The 21,714-nt window shown below is 39.8% G+C and overlaps 1 protein-coding gene across 1 annotated transcript in view; it reads right to left on the bottom strand.

The window, feature by feature from the left end:
* Positions 1-21,714, bottom strand: part of Ulk2 (unc-51 like autophagy activating kinase 2) — a 74,956-nt gene that overhangs the window by 3,697 nt on the left and 49,545 nt on the right. The window contains exons 17-26 of the mRNA XM_005349895.3: positions 20,533-20,613; positions 18,311-18,597; positions 17,844-18,031; positions 17,134-17,237; positions 7,752-7,901; positions 6,987-7,195; positions 3,173-3,351; positions 2,083-2,201; positions 1,646-1,803; positions 521-656 (exon numbers count right to left, since the gene is read on the bottom strand). Coding sequence (XP_005349952.1) covers positions 521-656; positions 1,646-1,803; positions 2,083-2,201; positions 3,173-3,351; positions 6,987-7,195; positions 7,752-7,901; positions 17,134-17,237; positions 17,844-18,031; positions 18,311-18,597; positions 20,533-20,613 — 1,611 coding nt within the window. The remainder of the gene's footprint in view (positions 1-520; positions 657-1,645; positions 1,804-2,082; positions 2,202-3,172; positions 3,352-6,986; positions 7,196-7,751; positions 7,902-17,133; positions 17,238-17,843; positions 18,032-18,310; positions 18,598-20,532; positions 20,614-21,714) is intronic.

Genomic DNA, 21,714 nt, shown 5'->3' with positions numbered 1-21,714 from the left:
TTTGGAGCCTGTCCTGGAACTAGCTCTGTAGACCAGGCTGGTCTCGAACTCACAGAGATCCGCCTGTCTCTGCCTCCCGAGTGCTGGGATTAAAGGCGTGCGCCACCACCGCCCGGCGCATGCGGTACACTTACACATACATGTAGGCAAACACCCAAGCACATGAAATAGAAAAAAATAATAAAAAAATTTAAATGCCATAATGATACTCAATTATTTAAAAGCTAAACAAAAAGACTTAAAAACAAACAAACTATGAACCAGGCAGTGGTGACAACACATTTAATCCCAACACTTAGGAGACAGAGGTAGGCGAGTTCAAGGCCACCTTGGTCTACAGAGCAAGTTCCACTACAGCCTGGGCTATACAGAGAAACCCTGTCTCAAAAAACACAAACAAACAAAAACATTTATGGTGTTTTATTTCTGAGTGTTTTCATTGAATAGTTTTGAGCCCAGCTGTAGAAAGCTGGACTGGAGATGAGGGAGCACTACTGTGTACTACTGTACCGCGACTTACATTTATGCACATTTTCAACATCAGTAGGGTCCTGCAGGATCTTAGTTAGGCCTTCCAAAAGAAGGGCTGCCTTGTGGTACCGATATACAATGTCTTCAGTCTGCTGAAACATCTCATCCAGGGCTGCAGACTGAACCTGGAACCAGTAAACAAAATGAGAAGATTTGCAGCTTCAAAGGTATATAAGTCCTTATGAACAGTGCAGCTTAAAAAATATTAAAATCAATATATTTTGATGAAAGGAAGAAAGACTCTGTAATGTTATGGTTAAATCCAGAAAGAAGCAATATAATTCCTAGCATAAAATTCTTATTGTCTTAATGTAGTATAGTGCTAGTCTAGAGCAATAGGACATACTCTTGTCAGCTTACATTCCAAAGTTATTTCATAAAACTATTTTTTAGCTATTAAGGTAAATCTAAGGGTATAGCAATAGTACAACTGTAATTTCTCTAAATGGGAAAGATCTATTATGTTGAACAGGTAAAATAACATTAGTTCATAAATTTTGAGATTGAGATACTTAATAACTAAATGTTCTATATTCCTCAGTCATTTTCCCCCAGTAAATAGAGAAAACTCCAATATATACTCAGACAAATGGAAAGCAGCTTTTCCTCAGTGTCTATATAAAGTCACTCAGTCAAACTCAAGCACCTATTTTTTTTGTGGATTAACAAAGCACTATTTTTTCTAAGTTTTACAGAGCCAGAATTTCTCATTAGCAGAAAAATGCTAAACATTAATCCAAATTTTAGATAAAACTATAAAAGGATGAGAACATGTCTATGTAAATGAAGTTTAAAAGAAAATACAGTAAAACTGAGATTATGGACTATAGTAATTTTATTAAATAAGTTACACTAAATTGGGAGGCAGAGGCAGGCAGATCTTTGTAAGTTCAAGGCCAGCCTGATCTACAAGAGCTAGTTCCAGGACAGGTTCCAAAGCTACAGAGAAACCCTGTCTCGCAAAAAGTTACACTATATTAAGTACTCAAATGTCAGTTAAATCTAATTACTTCACTAGGTAATCACAACACTTGGGACTTGAGAAAGGGCAGAATATAAACTCTTAAAGGGCAGATCATTGTAAACAGGTGTTTAATAGCCTTGAAAATGTTACCATTTCCACAGCACAATTGTAGATGAGTTTCTCTGCAGTCACACTGTTGATTTCATCAATAAATCTCTGTTTATCAGAGAAGAAGCGATTCAGCTTTTCTGTAAGTTTCTTGCACATGGTGATGCAGAATTTATATCGTTCATTCAGATTTTTAACAACTGAAACAAAGTTGAAATTGGAATTAGTTTTAATATCCTTCCAGAAATAACAGTGACATGTACCTTTCCTGCTTTTAGAAAGAAAGTGACACTACATGGCCACCGAAGGAAAAGACAAAGTCAGGTTCTCCGATCTTTCAGTATGAAAAGACAGATCAAGTACTTTTGACTTTTCTGTATCAAGTAAAGAATTAGAAATAAAAGATCAGCAGAGACTGACTTGGGACAAGGCATGACACAAAGGCCCTTGGAGCCATAGACTATGGTCTGCTCCCGTACCTTGTTTCACAGCTGTGGATGGGCTCAGCTTCCCGGACTTGATCTGAGCTTTGGCGAGATGCAAGGAGGCTGCCAGCAGCTGTGCTGCTTTCATGTATAACACCAGCTGCTCCACCCGCCTGCACCGCAAGACAGGAGCAGAGAATTATCCTGGGAACTGACCACAAGATTCAGCATGCTAAATATGAGGCCACAGAGGACTTCATCCTCAACCCTCTCCCCTGCATGCCACAGACAAGATTTTCCCATGTATCCCTGGCAGGTGTCAAATTTATTAACCCTCCTGTCTTAGTATCCCAAGTGCTGCATGTATGATACCACACCTGGCCCCACCTTGACTCATTTAATTTTTTTTTTAAAGAGCTCTTATGAGGTTTCTTTCTTTTTTTTTAAAAAAAAGATTTATTTTATATATTATGTATACATTGTTCTGTCAGCATGTTTGCCTGAACGCCAGAAGAGAGAGAGCACCAGATTTCATTACAGACAGTTTTGAGCCACCATGTGGTTGCTGGGAATTGAACTCAGGATCTCTCGAAGAGCAGTCAATGCTCTTAGCCTGAGTCATCTCTCCAGCTCCTGTCTTGACTTTTATTTTTTTTTTTTTTTGGTTTTTCGAGACAGGGTTTCTCTGTGGCTTTGGAGCCTGTCCTGGAACTAGCTCTGTAGACCAGGCTGGTCTCGAACTCACAGAGATCCGCCTGCCTCTGGCTCCCAAGTGCTGGGATTAAAGGCGTGTGCCACCAACGCCCGTCTGTCTTGACTTTTAAATATACATTTAACTCCTAAATGGAGAAGAATTAGTAAAGAGAAAGATATGTGAGCTTGGAATATTACAGGAACACTGAAACAAAAATCCATATGACCTCCTTGGTCATCAAGTATCTTCAGTTGTAAATTTTCAGAGAAAGGTGATATTAAGGTCACATAATAAATTTTTGTAACATCTCACACAATTAAACAACTTAGATTTCCTTTCAGCTTTTAAAAATGAGACATGATTTTTTAAAATACATAACAATGCTTACATTTAAATACACGTTTATAGGAAGTGTAAATAAACTGGAAATGAATGACAGGAGGCACCTACCCCCAATCTTTGCTTAGCTGGCTGATCTGGTCCACGACTACACTCTCCTGAATCTGGTACAAGGACACAGCAGATGTGCACAGCTCAGGGTTCCCACCCCTCACTGCTGTTAGGTCCAGCACGCATTCAGTAAACATTAGCATCACGTTCAGATGGCGTAAGGTGTCTGTGTGTTCTCGCTACAAAGGCAAGGTATTTTATAACATTTTACATTAAGGACTTAAATGTATTGTATATACAAGGTTTTCCCATACTTATGAACATTGGAATGATCAAAGAAAACCAGTGTTTTTAAATTTTAGAGAGTTGTTAGAAAATAAATATAAATCAAACTAAATATTATATGCAGATATGTCTGCATTTATTATAGCATCCACATAAGTAGGCTACAAAGGTTGCTGTGCTTTATCCAGAAAAATAAAACCAAACTAAACCAAAACCTGAATAACTGAATCAATATGTGTAAAACAAAGACATGACAAAATAGGCATCAGGAGTATAACGGTAGGATATACTACTGTTATATGGAGAGATGGCTCAGCAGTTACAAACACTGACTGCTCTTGCAGAGGACAGGGCTTCAATTTCTAGCACCTACATGGTGGCTCATAAACACTTGGAACCCCAAATCCAGGTGATCTGATACCCTCTCCTGACCACCATGACAACAGGCACACAAATGGTGCATAGATACAATGCAGGCAAACCGTCTAAATACTGTATATGTGGTGTGTGTATATACATACACTTTTTTTTTCTTTTGAGGCAGGATTTCTCTGCTTAGCCTTGGCTCTCCTGGAACTCGCTCTGTAGACCAGGCTGGCCTTGAATCAACTCACAGAGATTCACTTGCCTTTGCCTCCTGAGTGCTGGGATTAAAGGCGTGCGCTACCATCGCCCAGCTATAAATTTTTAAAAATTTAAAAATTACAAAGATAGGTTTGGAGAGATGCTTCAGCAGGTAGAAGCACTTGCCATGCAAGCTTGAAATTCTGAGTTAATCTCTAGAACCCATCTGTAATCTCAGAACTGCTATAGTGAGATGAGAGGTGAAGAAGGGGAAATCATCCAGAAACCCATGGGCTAGCTATTGAAGCAAACACTGCAACACAAACAAGAGAGATCTTGCTTCAGCAGAGTCCCAGAACCAACTCCCCAAAATTGTTCTCTGACCCCATACAGCATAAGTGTGGCACCTAGGCTCTCATAAATTAAAATATTACAAGGACACTCAACGCTAAATTAAACTTTTTTCCTTTTTCTTTTTTTCTCTTTTTCTGAGATAAGGTCTTGCTATGTACACAGGCTAGTCTATAATTCTATCCTGCTTCGCCCTCTGAATAGCTGCAATTATAGCTGTTGCCAACAAGTGCTATATACTTTACAGTTCAGTGAGTTTTAAGTCTGGGGTGGTTTTTAGATGAGAGCGATTCACAATAAAGCTCTGATTTTCAGATGAGAGCATGAGAGACATTCTAAAGGATGTCTTTTCAAGGCAATTTCAAAATTCAATTCTAAAATTTTCTTCTTTAATTATAAATGAATTTTAAAATTCCAAATAAGATTAAACATTTATTTAAATTGTATGTGTGTTAGTATTTGTGTCTTTCTTTGATCAGTCTCTACTTGTTCTTAAAAAATTATTTGTATTTATTAGTGTGTGTGTGTGTACGCACGTGAATGCATGTGTGTGTGTGCGTTGTATGGGCATACTTGTGCAGGAATATGATAGTCAGATGATGATGTCAGGTGTCCTCCACCACTCCCTGTGTATTCTTTTGAGGTAGAGTCTTCCCCTGAACTTGGGGCTTCTATTTTTTCATCAGGGCTGGACACCAGCAAGCTCCAGTGATTTCTCTGTCTCTGTCCCCTAAGAAACTGTGGAGTTACAGGTGGGTGGAGACACCTGGCTTGTTACCTGGGTGCTAGATTCCAAATTCTTTTTTTTTTTTTTTTTGGTTTTTCGAGACAGGGTTTCTCTGTGGCTTTGGAGCCTGTCCTGGAACTCGCTCTGTAGACCAGGCTGGTCTCGAACTCACAGAGATCCGCCTGTCTCTCTCTGCCTCCCGAGTGCTGGGTAGATTCCAAATTCTATTCCTCAAGAATGTGTATTAAGTGTTCTAAACCACTGAGTGTTCTCCCCAGCCCATACCTTATGTTTTGTGACAGAGTTTCCCCTTAAATGTGAAACTGTGATTCAGATAGACTGGCTGGCAATAAGCTTCTGGAATCCACTCCCTTCAGGGCTGTGGTTATAGCCATGCCATGTCTATTATGATCTGCTGGCCTAGTTTGTCACCTGTGTGCACTGTCCTTTAAGAGACAAGCCTCCCCTCCCCAAACTGCCAAGGGAAGCAGATATCCACCTCCTCCAGCCTGAAGAGGTAACTTCTGCACTCTCCTCCCTTCTCCCCCGCCACTTTTCCTTTCTTCCCCATAACTCACTAAATAAACTCTATACCCAAACTCTCTCTGCATGATGTTATCTGTCTCCCACCTACCAAGGTGACCCGCCAGGCCTCAGGGGACTGGCCGTGGCCTTGGGTCACCTACTGCTACCCCTTGTGGGGCTGGCCTTCCCCTGTCCCCACTTATATCTAAAAAAAAAAAAAGCACACAGACCCCCACTACTATATCTTTAAAAAAGAATAACAATGTCTGTCTTTTTTTATGTGGGTTCTGGGACCCACTTTCAGTTTTCTGTACATGTGCAGTAAGTACTTTACTGAGTCACTTCCCCAGACCCCCAAGTTTTTCTCAAACAGAAGAACAAAGCACTAGAATTTCCAAATGTCTCTCAGTTTTGTGAGAGCATATTAGACTATATTCACCAATACATAGAGTGTTGTCCTTAAGTTGGAGTGAGGAACTGAGAGATACAACTCCAAAATCATAAAATGATCTCTGGTTCTAGATTTGTGCTCAGCATAGGACAGATGACATACACTGTGGTTTTTCCTGTAGAACTGGATCCCCAGAGGGAAAGTACTGATCTATGAGTGTAACATCTAGTCTGCTTAAGCAGAAATATTTCTGTGTTAATGACTAACCTGGTAGTATGGCTTGTTACTATTATTATTGACATAGGGTTTTACTATGCAGCTCAGGTTGACCTCAAACTCAAAACACTTTTGCCTCAGCTTCTAAGAGCTAGAATTATGGGTATGTGCCACCATGTTGGCATAATTATTATTTAACTTTATAATTTAGTATTTTTATTAATTTTTTAAGAAGTTCATGCAATGTACTTTGACCATATTAACTACCTAATTCTCTCCCTAACTCCTCCCAGATCTATTATGACCTCCTTACCTTCTAATCTTCAGGTCCACATTTTTTAATAACCCACCAAGTTCAATTTGTGCTGCCTATATACTTATGGGTGTGGGCCATCCACTGGCGCTACAGAGGACACATCCTTAAAGGAAACTGCCTCTCCCTCTCAGAAGCTAAACTGTCCGCAGGCTGGCATTTTAAATCTATGTTTAGATGCTTTTTACCTAACGAAAGAAAGAAAGTACTGAGGATAAAACATTATGTTTCTAGGGAAAATCTTTTAAGTTCCTACAGATCGAGTTGGGCATGGGTGGTGCACAACTGTAATCTTAGCAATGGTAACTTCAAGGTCAGCCTCCCCTACACAGTTTTGGGGCATCCAGGGCTATATAGTAAGGCCCTGTCTCAAGCAAACAAACAAAACAAAAAAGGGATTTTGAAATTTCAGAAATATTTGATATAATTTGTTCTTTCATCATTGTTAGAACACCACATCAGAACAACAATATATTCACATACCCTGCAATCTCTTCCCTACCTCCATCAGTGTCTCCTCTGGTAGTTCAGGGGCTTCAAAGGTGATGAGACCCTCTAGGCTGGGTGGTGAAGCACCATAAGGCACATATCTCAGGCTGGGAGCTGCCTCTGCTCCTGGTGGGGAAGAGCCCAAGCCCGGCCCAGGTGGGGAGCCCACACACACACGGCCACTTGCAGAGCACAAGGAGCCTCCTGAGCTGCTGGACCCCACTGCAAAAAAAAAAAAAAAACAACACATGTAGCACATGTCCAAAGTGGTCAGAAGGGGCTTTCATACTAACTTCTCATTTACTGAACATAACCTATTCAAGTGACAAAGAAAATATTTAAAGAAAATCCCCAGGCTCCTCATTCTATTTGAATATATGAACATGGTCTCTTTATGTATATACATACATACATACATACATGTATGTCTACCCACCAGAAGAAGGTACCAGGTCTCATAGATGGCCGTGAGTCACCATGTAGTTGCTGGGAATTGAATTCAGGCCCTCTGGAAGAGCATCCAGTGCTCTTAACTTCTGAGCCTTCCCCAGTCTCCCATATAGTATATAGTATATAGCATATAGTAAAGTATGGTATAGTATATGTTAATTTTACTTTTCATGTTGCTTCATTTACTTCTGACATATAACTCTTTAAGGAGGGTAAACAGATGCAATCACTTTACTGGAACAGAAATCAAAGCCTGGAGAAGTAAAGTGATTTGTCTGATTTCACTTATCAGAACAGTCATGTAATGCACTAGAACACCGCTCCTTACCTGAGGTGGTTCTTGTTCGAAGGAGCATGTGAGTACAAGTAGGGGCTGTAGCACTGTGTGGAGGAGACCCCACAGTGAAGAGGACAGCTCTGGCACTTGCTGCTGTTCCTGCCGGCAATGCCAGCATAACACTACAGGCTCCTGCAGGAGCTAAAACAAAAAGTTGGCCAGATATTAGATTACATTCAGAGTATTCAAAGTATATGGAACTAGGAAACTTATGCTTTTATATTAATTTTAATGTTTATTTTTATTATTTTAAATTATGTGTATGTGTGTGATAGAGTATATGCAAGTGGGTACAGGTATCCACTAAGGCTAAGCATCAGATCCTCTTGGAGTTGGAGTTACAGGCAGTTGTGAGCTGCCTAAGGTGGATGCTTGGAGGCAAACTCATATCCAATGCAAGAGCAGTAAGTCCTTTAGCTGATGTTCTACAATTCTAACATTAATTCTAAAATGATCATTCGATATATATTTCCAGTAAAAATATTTTAAGGGTCATCAAACTGGGTCAGCATGAGAAATTGCCCTCAAAGCTGATGACCTGAGTTTGACTCCTAAGATCCTGAAGGTAGAAGAACTACCTCTGGCAAGTTGTCCTCTGACTTCCACATAAATGCAATGACATGTGCATGCCTACATACATATATACACATGCAAAATTAAAAGCTTAATGTACTCATTGTCCGCTATGTTCAGCAAGTCTGGTTTTATCCCATGCTTTTTCAGACTCAGGCCAGCTGGCCTTGGTGAATTCCCGAAAGAACATCCCCATTGTCTCAGTGTGTGGGTGCACCCCTCGCGGTCCTGAGTTCCTTGCTTGTGCTCCCCCTCCTTCTGCTCCTGATTTGGACCTTGAGATTTCTGTCCGGTGCTCCAATGTGGGTCTCTGTCTCTGTCTCCTTTCATCGCCTGATGAAGGTTAATATTTAGGGGGATGCCTATATGTTTATCTTTGGATTCACCTTCTTATTTAGCAATGAGGACTACTGAGAACTCAAGAACAATGGCAATGGGTTTTTGATCCTACTGCACGTGCTGGCTTTGGGGGGGCCTGGGCAGTTTGGATGCTCAACTTACTAAACCTGGATGGAGGTGGGCGGTCCTCGGACTTCCCACAGGTCAGGGAACCCTGATGGCTCTTCAAGCTGATGAGGGAGAGGGACTTGATCGGGGGAGGGGGAGGGAAATGGGAGGCGGTGGCGGGGAGGAGGCAGAAATCCTCAATAAATAAATAAATTTAAAAAAAAATAAATAAAAGCTTAATGTAATTAAAAAGAATTGAGTGTGGTAGGTCACATTTATTTATTTGGTTTTTCAAGACAGGGTTTCTTTGTGTAGCCTTCTCTGGTCCGGAATTTACTCTGTAGAGCAAGCTGGCCTCAAATTTGGAGATCCACCTGCCTCTGCTTCCTAAATGCTGGGATTAAAGGTGTGTGCCACCACCATCTAGCTGGTAGGTCATATTTTTAATCCCAGCACTTGGGAGGCAGAGGCAGACAGATCTCTGGGAGTTTGAAGAGCCTGGTCTACATTGTGAATTCCAGGCAGACAGGGCTACATAGTAAATTAAAAAAAAAATCTGTAGCCTGGCAGTGGTGGTATACACCTTTAATCCCAGCACTCGGGAGGCAAAGACAGGCAGATCTCTGTGAGCTTGAGGACAGCTTAGTCTATAAACGCTAGTTCCAGGACAGGCTCCAAAGCTACAGAGAAACCCTGTCTTGAAAAACGAACAAACAAAAAATAAAACAAACAAAACAAAACAAAAACCAACAACAAAAAAGAAATGGTCCAGTGGTTAAGAGCACTGGCTGCTCTTCCAGAGGACTTGGGTTCAGTTCCTAGTACCCAGCTAGGTGGTGGTGGCGCATGCCTTTAATCCCAGCATTTGGGAGGAAAAGGCAGAGATTAATTTCTGTGAGTTTGAGACTAGCCTTGTCTACAGAGTCAATTCCAGGACAGCCAGACTACAAAGAGAGACCGTATCTTGAAAAACAAAACAAAAATCAGTTCCTAGCACCTACATGGCAGCTTACAAGCATCTGTGAGTCCAGTTCTGAGGGATATGGTGCACTCACACAGACACACATGCAGGCAAAACAACACAACACAAATGGGAAACACCCAAGTTTAAACAAGGTGTATCTATGCCTTTAGACTAGACATTCTGTTCTATCAGGAAGAATGGGGGGGGGCAGTCAGCAGGTACTAGTCAGGCTGGGGCTGGTGGGTTATTTTGGATTAAATGAAGGGTAGCTGAAAAGTTCCCCCATCCACCAAAGCATGCAGAACCAGCAAGATTAGTTCAGAGCCTTTTCACAGCCAGACATTTAAAAATTATTATCTTTATGGGACCAAACAATAAAATATTTACATATAAATCATAAACATCAAAGAATAGATCTTAAACTAAGGGAATAGCTAAATAAGTACTGTCATTTTGCTTGCTTTCAAATGTCCATATATTACTTTTTTGAAGTTATTTAAGTGTAGGTATATTCTGCTCAAACTTATGTATGTGCACTATACATGTGCGTGGTACTCAAAGAAACCAGAAGAGGTGCTGGATGCCCTGTTCCCAGAGTTATGAATAGTTTTGACCTGGGTCCCTGTATGAACATTAAACACTCAACTACTGAGCCACCTCTCCAGCCCCTATAAATCATTAATTTTGAAAGACTAGGAAAGAGCTCAATGGTATGTATATGTATATATATTACATATATTAATATATTACCTGGTATGACAAGGCTGTAGGTTCAATTCCTAACACTACAATCTGGTTTACATAATAAGTTCCAGGCCAGTTGAAGCTACACAGTAAAACACTATCCTGGTGGGGAAGTTGAACAATATGTTACTAGTCTCCCATTAATTGTAGTGCCAAGCAACACCTCTAACTGAAGATGCCTAAGAAATGAACGCCATTCAATGTCAACCACTGCCTGATGTTGCCATCTTTCCTTATTCCGCATCTTAAGCTGCAAGGTTAACTATTTCTAAGAAAGTAACTAAAAAGACACGCACACAGCTTACTAATCAGAAGCTTTCTGTCTTGATTTACAGAGCACAGAACATGCAGTAACTTTAGATAATGCCAGAGTGTGCATCATCTGACACAACCTCCTAATCCTGTTCCTTAACTAGAATTGGAACCATGCATCATCTGCAAGAAAATAACATGTTTATTACAGAGCCTAGCCTAGAAAAGCATGGTTATGACTACAAGGGTGTTATAATGAAGAGGTAGTGAGACTTGGAAACTGACATCATTTCCTGATCACTGCACTCTGAACTTTTTCCTTCCCGATATGAACAGTAATTGTACTGAGTTCCCTAAGGTGTAGATTTAAAAAATATTTTATTTCATGACTGTGTGCCTGACTGTATACATGAACATATAGGAACTGCTGGAGGTCAGAAGGAGTTACTGGAAGTCCTGGAACTGGAGTTACTGACAGTTGTGAGGGTCCAGTGATGATGGTGTGCCAAAGGCCAGAGGCCTTGAACCAGACCAGTGACTCACTGCAATGAACATTTCTGGGCAGTGCTGAATGATAAAAGGGTTTACTGCATGTCACACCGCAGCTCCCAGTACCACTAGGAGGAACGAAGAGGGGTTGGAGAGGCAGGAGAGGTGGGTTTTTTGTTTGTTTGTATTATTTTTAGTTAATTTGGGGGGGTTTCTTGGGGCGCTGAAGGGGTGAGAGGTGGATATTGATATTCTGGGAGGTGAGCAAGATGGGGTACATGTGAAATTCCCAAAGACTCAATAAAGAATTGTTATTAAAATTTTTTTATATAGAAAACTCAGAGGGCTGGAGAGATGGCTCAGTGGTTAAGAGCATTGCCTGCTCTTCCAAAGGTCCTGAGTTCAATTCCCGGCAACCACATGGTGGCTCACAACCACCTGTAATGAGGTCTAGTGCCCTCTTCTGGCCTGCAGGCATACACACAGACAGAATATTGTATACATAATAAATAAATAAATATTTAAAAAAAAAAGAAAACTCAGAAATGAATAAAAGAGTTGGGCTATTGCCTTATTTGCATAAAAATAAAAAGAGTAAATCTTTGACCTGAGGTTATACTGATATACTTCTTATTGGAGAAATGGGTCAGTGGGTAGAGCACTTGCTATACTATTCTGAGTTTGGATCCTTAGAACTCACATGAAGCCGAGCATGCCTGTTATTCCAATGCTTCTACGGTGAGTGGGAGGTGGAATCATGAGAATCCCTGGAAATTCATGGCCTAGGTGGCCTGAGACTATCTCAAACATGGAGAAGGTGAAGAATGGCACTGAGGGTGTCCTGACTTAAACACACAGTGTTACATGTATGCCTCTACTTTCACACACAAATATGAATATACATACAGATTGTTAAAAGCTTTTTCTTTGGGTTTTTTTTTTTTTTTGAGATGGTTTCTGTGTAATGTAATCCTGCCTATCCTGGAATTCCTTCTGTAGATCAAACTGATCTTGAACTCAAGATATCTGCCTGCCTCTGCCTCCTGAGTGCTGGGATTAAAAGTGTGCACCACCACTCCCTGGAACAGATTTTTTTTAAAAAAAAAAACAAGGTAAAAGAAATATTCCTAAATAAACAAAAACTTAAGAGAGCTTGAGACTACCAGATTTGATATTCTGACAAGAAATACCAAGGAAAAGTTCTTCAAGTCTTAAGTAACTGGCCCCAGAAAGTAATCCATATAGGTGAGGGGGAAATAAAAGTGCATTAAATAAAGGTAAATATGTAATTATTAAAGAGTGTGACTACACCCTCCTTCTCCTTTCTCAAATGATATGAAAAATAACTTTGTAAAAATAACATGCATGGAGCTAGAGAGATGCCTCAGCAGTTAAGGGCATTTGCTGCTCATGCAGAGAACCTGAGTTTGATTTCCAAAACTCACATGGTGACTCATGACCATTTGTATCCCATGTGCAACACGCACAAACATAATGCACATAAATACATGAAGGTAAAACATTCATATACACAAAACAAAACAAATCTAAAAGAAGAATAACATATAATTCTGTTGTTGTAATTTATTTCCTAATAACATAAAGAATAGAGATGAGAACAAAGCTGTATCTGAGTAAAAAAATAACATTAGATGGAAACTCAAATCCACAGAAGTAACTTTACAACCAAAAATGGTAAATAAGAAAATAATGTACTGAAATATTAATGTAAATTAACTTTTTATTAACTCAACTTTTTTTTTGGGGGGGGGCAGGTGGTGCTTCCTAAGTGCTGAGTTTTTTTTTCTTTTTTTTCCTTTTTTTAATTGATATTTATTGAGTTCTACATTTTTCTCTTCTCCCTTCTCCCCTTCAACCTTCCCCCAAGGTCCCCATGCTCCCAATTTACTCAGGACATCTTGTCTTTTTATACTTTCTACTTCCCATGTTGATTATATCTATGTAAGTCTCTCTTAGCATCCACATTGTTGTCTAGGTTCTCTGGGATTGTGGTTTGTAGGCTGGCTTTCTTTGCTTTATGTTTAAAAATCACCTATGAGTGAGTACATGTGATAATTGTCTTTCTGTGTCTGGGTTACCTCACTCAAAATAATGTCTTCTAGCTCCATCCATTTTCCTGCAAAATTCAAAATGTTATTTTTTTTCTGCTGTGTAGTACTCTATTATGTAAATGTACCACATTTTCCTTATCCATTCTTCAATCGAGGCATTTAGGTTGTTTCCAAGTTCTGGCTATGACAAACAAAGTTGCTATGAACATGGTTGAGAGCACATGTCCTTGTGGCACGATTGAGCACCCTTTGGATATATACCCAAAAGTGGTATTACTGGGTCTTGAGGAAGGTTGTTTCCTAATTTTCTGAGAAATCGCCACACTGACATCCAAAGGGGCTGTACCAGCTTGTATTCCCACCAGCAATGCAGAAGTGTTCCCTTTTCTCTACAACCTTTCTATCAAAAGTTGTCATCAGTGTTTTTGATCTTGGCCATTCTTTTTCAGGTGTAAGATGGAATCTCAGAGTTGTTTTGATTTGCATTTCTCTGATGACTAAGGATGTTGAACATTTCCTTAAGTGTCCTTCTGTCCTTCAGCCATTTTAGAGTCCTCTGTTGAGAGTTCTCTGTTTAGGTCTGTACTCCATTTTTTTTTATTAGATTATGTGTTCTTTTGGTGTCCAATTTCTTGAGTTCTTTATATATTTTGGAGATCAGACCTCTGTCTGATGTGGGGTTAGTGAAGATCTTTTCCCATTCTGTAGGCTGTCATTTTGTCTTGTTGACCATGTCCTTTGCTTTACAGGAGCTTTTCAGTTTCAGGAGGTCCCATTTATTGATTGTTTCTCTCAGTGTCTGTGCTGCTGGGGTTATATTTAGGAAGTGGTTCCCTGTGCCAATGCGTAGAAGTGTCCTTCCCACTTTCTCTTCTATAAGGTTCAGTGTGGCTGGCTTTGAGGTCCTTGATCTATTTGGACTCGAGTTTTGTGCATGGTGATAGATATGGGTCTATTTTCATTTTTCTACATGTTGATATCCAGTTATGCCAGCACCACTTTAAATATTAAATATGCTTTCTTTTTTCCATTTGATATTTTTTGCTTCTTTATCAAATATCAGGTGTTCGAAGATGTGTGGATTGATATCCGAGTCTTCTATTCAGTTCCATTGGTCCTCCTGTCTGTTCTTATGCCAGTACCAGGCTGTTTTCAGTACTGTAGCTCTGTAGTAGAGTTTGAAGTCAGGGATTGTGATGCCTCTAGAAGTTCTTTTATTGCACAGGATTATTTTGGCTATTCCTGGGTTTTTTGCTTTTCCAAATGAAGTTGAGTACCGTTCTGTCGAGGTCTTTGAAGAATTTTGCTTGGATTTTGATGGACACAGCTTGTTTTTTATAATATTTAAAAATTATAATTTAAAATATTTTATTATTTCCAATTATGTGTATATCTGTCTGTGCACATGACAAGAGCCCCAGAAGGTCAGAAAATACCTTGAATCTGGAGTTATAGGTGGTTGTCAGGCCCCAAGGGGGTGCTGGGAACTAAACATCTTAAAGTCCAGTTCCAGAGGCTCTAACACATTCTTCTGGCCTCTACGGGCACCTGGCAAAGGTGGTACACATATATACACACAAGCAAACACTCATATTCATAAAAATAAAATCTAAAAAAAATCACATTTTCTTATACGTGTAGAGTAACAATGATAGCACTAAGAAAGAAAATGGAAATTAGTACTTAAGAGGAGTAATTTTTTGTTAATTTTTTCATTTATTTTACATACCATCCACAGTTACCCTTCCTTCCTCTCTTCCTACTGCCTCCTCCCATCTAGCCCCCATCCACTCCTTCTATATTCAGAAAGGGGCAGGCCTCCCATGGGAGTCAACATGTCAAGCATTTCATATTACATCGAGGCAGGACTACGCTCTATCCCCTGCATCAAGGTTTGGTGAGATATCCCTGCATGGGGAATAGATTCCAAAAAGCCAGGGACAGATCCTGGTCCTACTGCTGGGGATCCCCATAAACAGACCAAGTTACATGTAGCAGCGTAAAATGCAGATAGATTGTAAAAAATATATACAGCTTTAATGTAGAAATAGACTTACAGTACCATGGTTCCCGCTGGGCAGATTTATAGGTAAACATTAGCCCGAGGCGAACACGCCCCCAATGGGCTGGACTTGGACTTATCCCTACAGTTACACATTGTTATCTACATACAGAAGGACTAGGTCAGTCCCATGTAGGCTCTCTAGCTGTTGGTACAGAGTCCATAAGCTCCTGATCATGATCTTGACCTCCCTCCTTGCTTGTACAATCCCCGAGAGGAGTAATATTTCTATACGTTACTAGAATCAAGTTAGTGTAAATTTCAAGTTGATGGTGAAAATATATGGTAAGTCCTAAGGCAATCATTAAAAACTAAACAGTTAAAAACACCATTAAGGGAATCAAAATGTGACATGAAACCAATCACAAGAAAGCAGTAAAGATGGAACAAGGGCAGAGTGTAGTAGCACACATGCAATCCCAGAACTCTAGAGGCAGAGGCCAGAGAATAACCACAAATTTGAGGCCAGTCTGGCCTATCTAGTAAGTTCTAGGCCAGGCAGGGTTACATAGTGACAGTCTGTCTCAAAAAAAAAAAATTCAATATCCAACTTTATACATCTACACAGGACATGTTCTAGTGCCAAAGACATTCTTAAGTTAAAAGGAAAAAGACAACAGAACAACTACTGTGAGATTCCACGGTCCTTCTCTTCAGAAACTGCATAGCAAGATCAGAATGAAGTGACATATTAACGCCTATGGTCTTTAGGAGTTGTTCTCTTCAGACTAGAGAACAAATCAAATGAGGTAATTTGATGGCCCAGATATTTTTTAAAATTTTTTATGGTTTACTTAACTTTATTTTATGTGCATTGGTGTGAAGGTGTCAGATTCCCTGGAACTGGATTTTCAGACAGTTGTGAGCTGCCATGTGAGTGCTGGGAATTGAACCAGAGTCCTTGGGAAGAACAGTCAGTGCTCTTAATCGCTGAGCCATCTCTCTAGCCCGGCCCAGATATTTTTTAGAATGTAATAAAGACAATAGGGAGCTGGGCATGGTAGCTGGGCATGGTGGCACATGCCTTTAATTTTAGTACATTCAGGAGACAAAGGCCAAGTGGATCTCTGAGTTCTAGGCCAGCATCATCTACGTAGTGAATTTCAGGACAGCCAGGGCTATGAAAAGAGACTCTGTCTCAAAGAAACAAAACAAAACAAAACAAACCCAAACAAAAAACCCTAGAGAAAACAAGATTATGATTGACTGCAAAATGTGGGTATATATAATACTTAGGGATACCTAGAATACATTCCAGAAATTTTAACTACAAACAACCTTGGGGTAAGGATATGAAATCTCACTGGTGGTTTTTCTGTTTGTTTGTTTTTTATTTTCTTATTTTTGTATAAACAGTTCAGATAATCTCAAAAGGAGTGCTCAATATATATAAATTCTGGAGTAACTCTAAAAAGGTCCAAGGGCCTTAGTAACTGTATCTTTCTGGGATTCAGCTGCTATTTAAAAAAAAAACAAAAAAGTTTGGGAGTATTGTATTTAGGCTAACTTCAGCCAGGAAAATCCTACCAACAATAACATTTTGGTCACAAATCTTCGAATCATAGAGTATTGCTCATCAAGTTACTGAGTAAGATTTGTTTGGATGGGTATTGAAAAGGCAAATGAGATGAAAGAATGATCTCTACAACTATATAAAAATATGTATTTGTGTTGTTTTAAGCCATCAAGCTTGTGACACTTTATTATAAAGTAATAAATTATGCATATACTAACAAATTACCTGTTGACAAATTAAGAACATTTTCTTACCTATATCCATTGGTCGTTCTGTATTTAAACTATCCGTGCTGCCCTGGTGTCCACCTAATGGCACCTTTACTTGCTGGTCTGATAACTTCCCAGTACTGACAGATCTAAAAAGAACAGTGATGTGAATAATAGGAAAGCACCTTTTAAAAACTGATAAAGAATACTTCGGCATATAGACTGACTTCTCTAACAAAAATAAAAGAAATGGTTTACTCAAGAAACTCAGGAAGAGCTCTGTACTGGCTGCTTTGGGTATCAACTTGATAATAAACTAGAGTCATCAGACAGGAAGGAGCCTCATTTGAGGAAATGCTTCCATGAGATCCAGCTGTAGGGGATTTTCCCAATTAGTAATCAATGGAGGTAGAGATGAGCACATGGTGGGTGGGGCTTTCCCTATGCTGGTGGTCCTGGGTTCTATAAGAAAGCAGGCTGAGCAAGCCATGGGAAATAAGCCAGTAAGCAGCACCCTCTATGGCCTCTGCATCAGCTCCTGCCTCTAGGATTCTGCCGTTTGAGTTCCTGTCCTTTCGTCAGTGATGGACAGTAATATGGAAGTGTAAGCCAAATAAACCCTTTTCTTCCCAACTAATTCCAAATGTATATGGTACATATTATTAATCACATGGCATAAAACACCTACTAATGTATCTAATTGCTTTTACAACAGAATACAGTGATTTATGAATTAGTTTTCATTAGTCTTTTACCTGCCAAATACTGCCTTGCTCTGTAGCTCAGATCGTTGCCTCTCACTTCCTTGGACTAAGAGGCAATGGGTACATGCACGAGGGTCATTTCCATCTTTGGACTGGCTTTCAACAGGCCCATGACGAGTAACCAAGGCTAAGAGGTTAGAAGATGCTTGTGTTTTAGGGATTTTGAAAGGAGCTGTAGTCTAAAGAAACATATAAAAGCTAGTTAATACAATGTATTATAAAATGTTCAGAACCAACAGGATATATGGTACACTGGACATGAGTATAGATTTGGGACTTAGATGTGGATTCAAATACTGCTTTGTATTTATGAGTGATGTGTTATATGATATTTATAATATGGGCTGTTCCTTTAAGCTCTTTAAGGACCAACTTCCTTTTCTGAAAGGAAAGCACTCAACCCAGTGACTATTCACTACAATTATAACTATTCTTACAAAAGAGCTTAAGAAACACACCTTAGTAGGAGAACCAATGATTGTTGGTAAAGGAGTTTTAAAGAACCAGTCAGAACTCCGTGGAGAGGACCCCATGTGCTTGGTGGGAGAGGTTCCAAGGCTGCCAGGCCGACTAGGCTGAGGTGAATAACTATACCCAGCTCCTGCATGCGATGGACACACGGGGTCAGAGTGCTGTTTTCTGAGCTTCTGCTTGTTCTGATAGATATCAGTGAGGGTGGGGGCGCTCTGTAGTCTAGCACCCAGCAAGAGTGACTGTGGTGACTGGGTCTGTGGCACTGGAGAACCTATCAACAAAATGAAGGCAACATTAAAACCTGCAGAGAAGTGCACAGATAAAACACAGGAAATGAAAAAGGCAATCCACGTGTGTCCAAGGACAGTGAGTGTCTCATGGAGTGCATGTGGAGGCCAGAGAACAACCTCAGGTGTGGGCCCTTGCCCTCCATGCTGATTGAGACATACGCCTACGGGACTAGGCATCCCTTTTCCACACAAATCATGTTGTTGTCCAGCGAAGATCACTAATACTTAAGTTCCACTAAGACACTCTGGAGTTTCTTGCAAACCAAATTATTACTAATAACATTAAGAGTATACATTAGTTGTATCCCCAGTATCCAATCTGACACCAAACCAGTTTTGGTGGTACATATTTGCTGTACCATAGTCAGGAGGCTAAAGTAGGAGGATCTCAAGCTTAAAGCCATCCTGGTACTATATAACAAGACCCTATCTCAAACAAGTAAACAAAAAACCCAATTAAATAACAAAACCTCCAACAACTACAACAACATAAAAAATATCAATTGGAGGCTGAGCATGATGGTGCATGCTTTTAATCCTAGTACTCTGTGAGTTTGAGGTCAGCCTAGTCTACACAGTGAGAATTCCAAGACAGCCTGCACTAAATAGAGAAACCCTGTTTTTTAAAAAAATAAAACAAAACAACAACAACAACAACAACAAAATAAACAGCTGGGTGGTGGTGGCGAATGCCTTTAATCCCAGCACTCAGGAGGCAGAGGCAGGCGGATCTTTGTGAGTTCGAGGCCAGACTGGTCTACAAGTGCTAGTTCCAGGACAGGCTCCAAAGGTACAAAGAAACCCTGTCTCAAAAAACAAACAAACAACCCCCCCCCAAAAAAAATAAATAAACAAAAACAGTCATAGTTTTGCTACTGACCATTACTGCTTGCTTTCATTCCAAACCTGACATTTATTATTAAGAACATTACTTAAAAAAAATTATATATTTTATGTATGAGTGTTCTATCTGCAAATACACCTTCATGCCAGAAGAGGGCATCGGATACTAACTCAGAACCACTGGAGGAGAAGACGGTGCTCTAAACCAGAGACATCACACCAGCCCCTCATTATTCTACTTTTTTATAAAAATAAGCTTAAATAAATAGAAAAGTAAAATTTGTAGTAAATGTCATGATCAGGGAAATTTATTTAAATGTTCCTATAAAGAAAATTAAAAAATTAAACAAAATGAGTGAAAATTTTAATAATATGGGATTTCTTTAATTATTCAACTCATTACATGTTCACACAGTAAAGTGACTTATAAAAAAAGTGTGATTTACATGTACCTTTCTAGGAATATGCATTATCTAGTACAACAATAGAAACACGCACACATATATTTTTTAAAGTTTCTTCTTCCCTCCTTTCTTTTTTGAGACAGTGTTAAGACCTCATGCTGGCCTCCAACTTGCTATTTAACTGAGGATGTCCTTGAACTTCTAATAACACAGAGTTCTGGGATTATAGGCATGGCTTTATATGGTACTGAGGACAGAACCTAAGGTTTTGTACATGCTAGGCAATAACTTCATCAACTGAGCTACATACCCAGCCCCTTAGTTTCTTAAGGTTAATTATCTTTTTTTTAGTTTTTCGAGACAGGGTTTCTCTGTAGCTTTGGAGCCTGTCCCAGAACTAGCTCTTGTAGACCAGGCTGGCCTTGAACTCACAGAGATCCGCCTGCCTCTGCCTCCCGAGTGCTGGGATTAAAGGTGTGTGCCACCACCACTCAGCCTTAAAGAAATCTTATGATCACAAGGAGATACTAGATATATGACATATTAGAAACATTAGACAAAAATTCTAAAAAACAGTATAGGATAAGGAATATTTCATAGCAATTCTGTTCTTTGAATAAGACTGCAAAGTATAACTCAAATTGACTCATAATAAATATATTTTCCTACCTGAGGAGTGTCTACTCCTGGCTTCATGGCCCTGAGGATGCCCACAACAGCACTGACTAAACTGTTCAGGAATGGTACCGACTAGAAATGAAACGAAGAAGAATTTTCATTTTAAACAATAAAGGATAGAAATGGGCAACACACACCAACTGCTTAATCTGTAGCAGTTTACATAATTCTAATTGTAAAAGATTTAATATATCTAATCAGTGTTTAATATATCTAAAAGGTGTCAGGAAGGGTAAGATTTTAAAAGTATTATATAACCATAAAACAAATAAATGCCCCCAACAGGTATGTCGTTGTAGTGTAAGTACCAGAATTTGGATAAATGTGTGGCTTGTGGAGTTGCAGGCTCCAGCTGCAGTCCTTACATATCACACTGGTGCTGAGGTCAGGTTCCTGACGTTTAGGTCTGTAGAACAGGTCATGGAAATTCATCTGACAGCTCAGTACTTCAGGGCTATTCTTGTAGTCCGGACAAAATTTTTTAGGCTTTGCTATAGTCTGAGACTCTTCTTTCCTGATTTTTTTTCCTCCTCTTCCAGGTGTCAAATCTGTACTTTGGTCTAAAGTATTCGCTGCTTCCTCTTGACCTTCCCCTTAGCCTTTACAGGTGGTTCTCCAAGCAATCTACTGGATATACAATACCTTCTTTTCATCTATCTTACTATGAATACAAACTGCCAGGAGCAAGAAGTTTCAGGGTGTTTACACAGATGTAAGACATGTCTACAACAGGAAAGGGCTCTGTCCAAGTAGTAAGGCAATGAGTGCTTTCAAATTTTTTTCCAGTTTATTTATTTATTTGGTTTTTCAAGGCAGGGTTTCTCTGTGGCTTTGGAGCCTGTCCTGGAACTAGCTCTGTAGACCAGGCTGGTCTCGAACTCACAGAGATCCGCCTGCCTCTGCCTCCCGAGTGCTGGGATTAAAGGCGTGCGCCACTTTCCAGTTTATTTATTATGTATAAAGTGCTCTGTCTGCATGTATGCCTGCAGGCCAGAAGAGGGTGACAGATCTCATTACAGATGGTTGTGAGCCACCATGTGGAGCTTGGAATTGAACTCAGGACCTCTGGAAGAGCAGCCAGTGCTCTTAACCTCTGAGCCATTTCTTTCAGCTTTAAAGATAAGGTTTGGTGGCACAGAGACCCCTTCCTAAATATAACCCCAGCAGCACAGA

The sequence above is a fragment of the Microtus ochrogaster genome, chromosome 7, assembly GCF_000317375.1.
Source record: "Microtus ochrogaster isolate Prairie Vole_2 chromosome 7, MicOch1.0, whole genome shotgun sequence".
NCBI lineage: Eukaryota > Metazoa > Chordata > Mammalia > Rodentia > Cricetidae > Microtus > Microtus ochrogaster.
The sequence above is the reverse complement of the archived record's forward strand: the minus strand, read 5'-3'. Positions and strand labels throughout refer to the sequence as shown.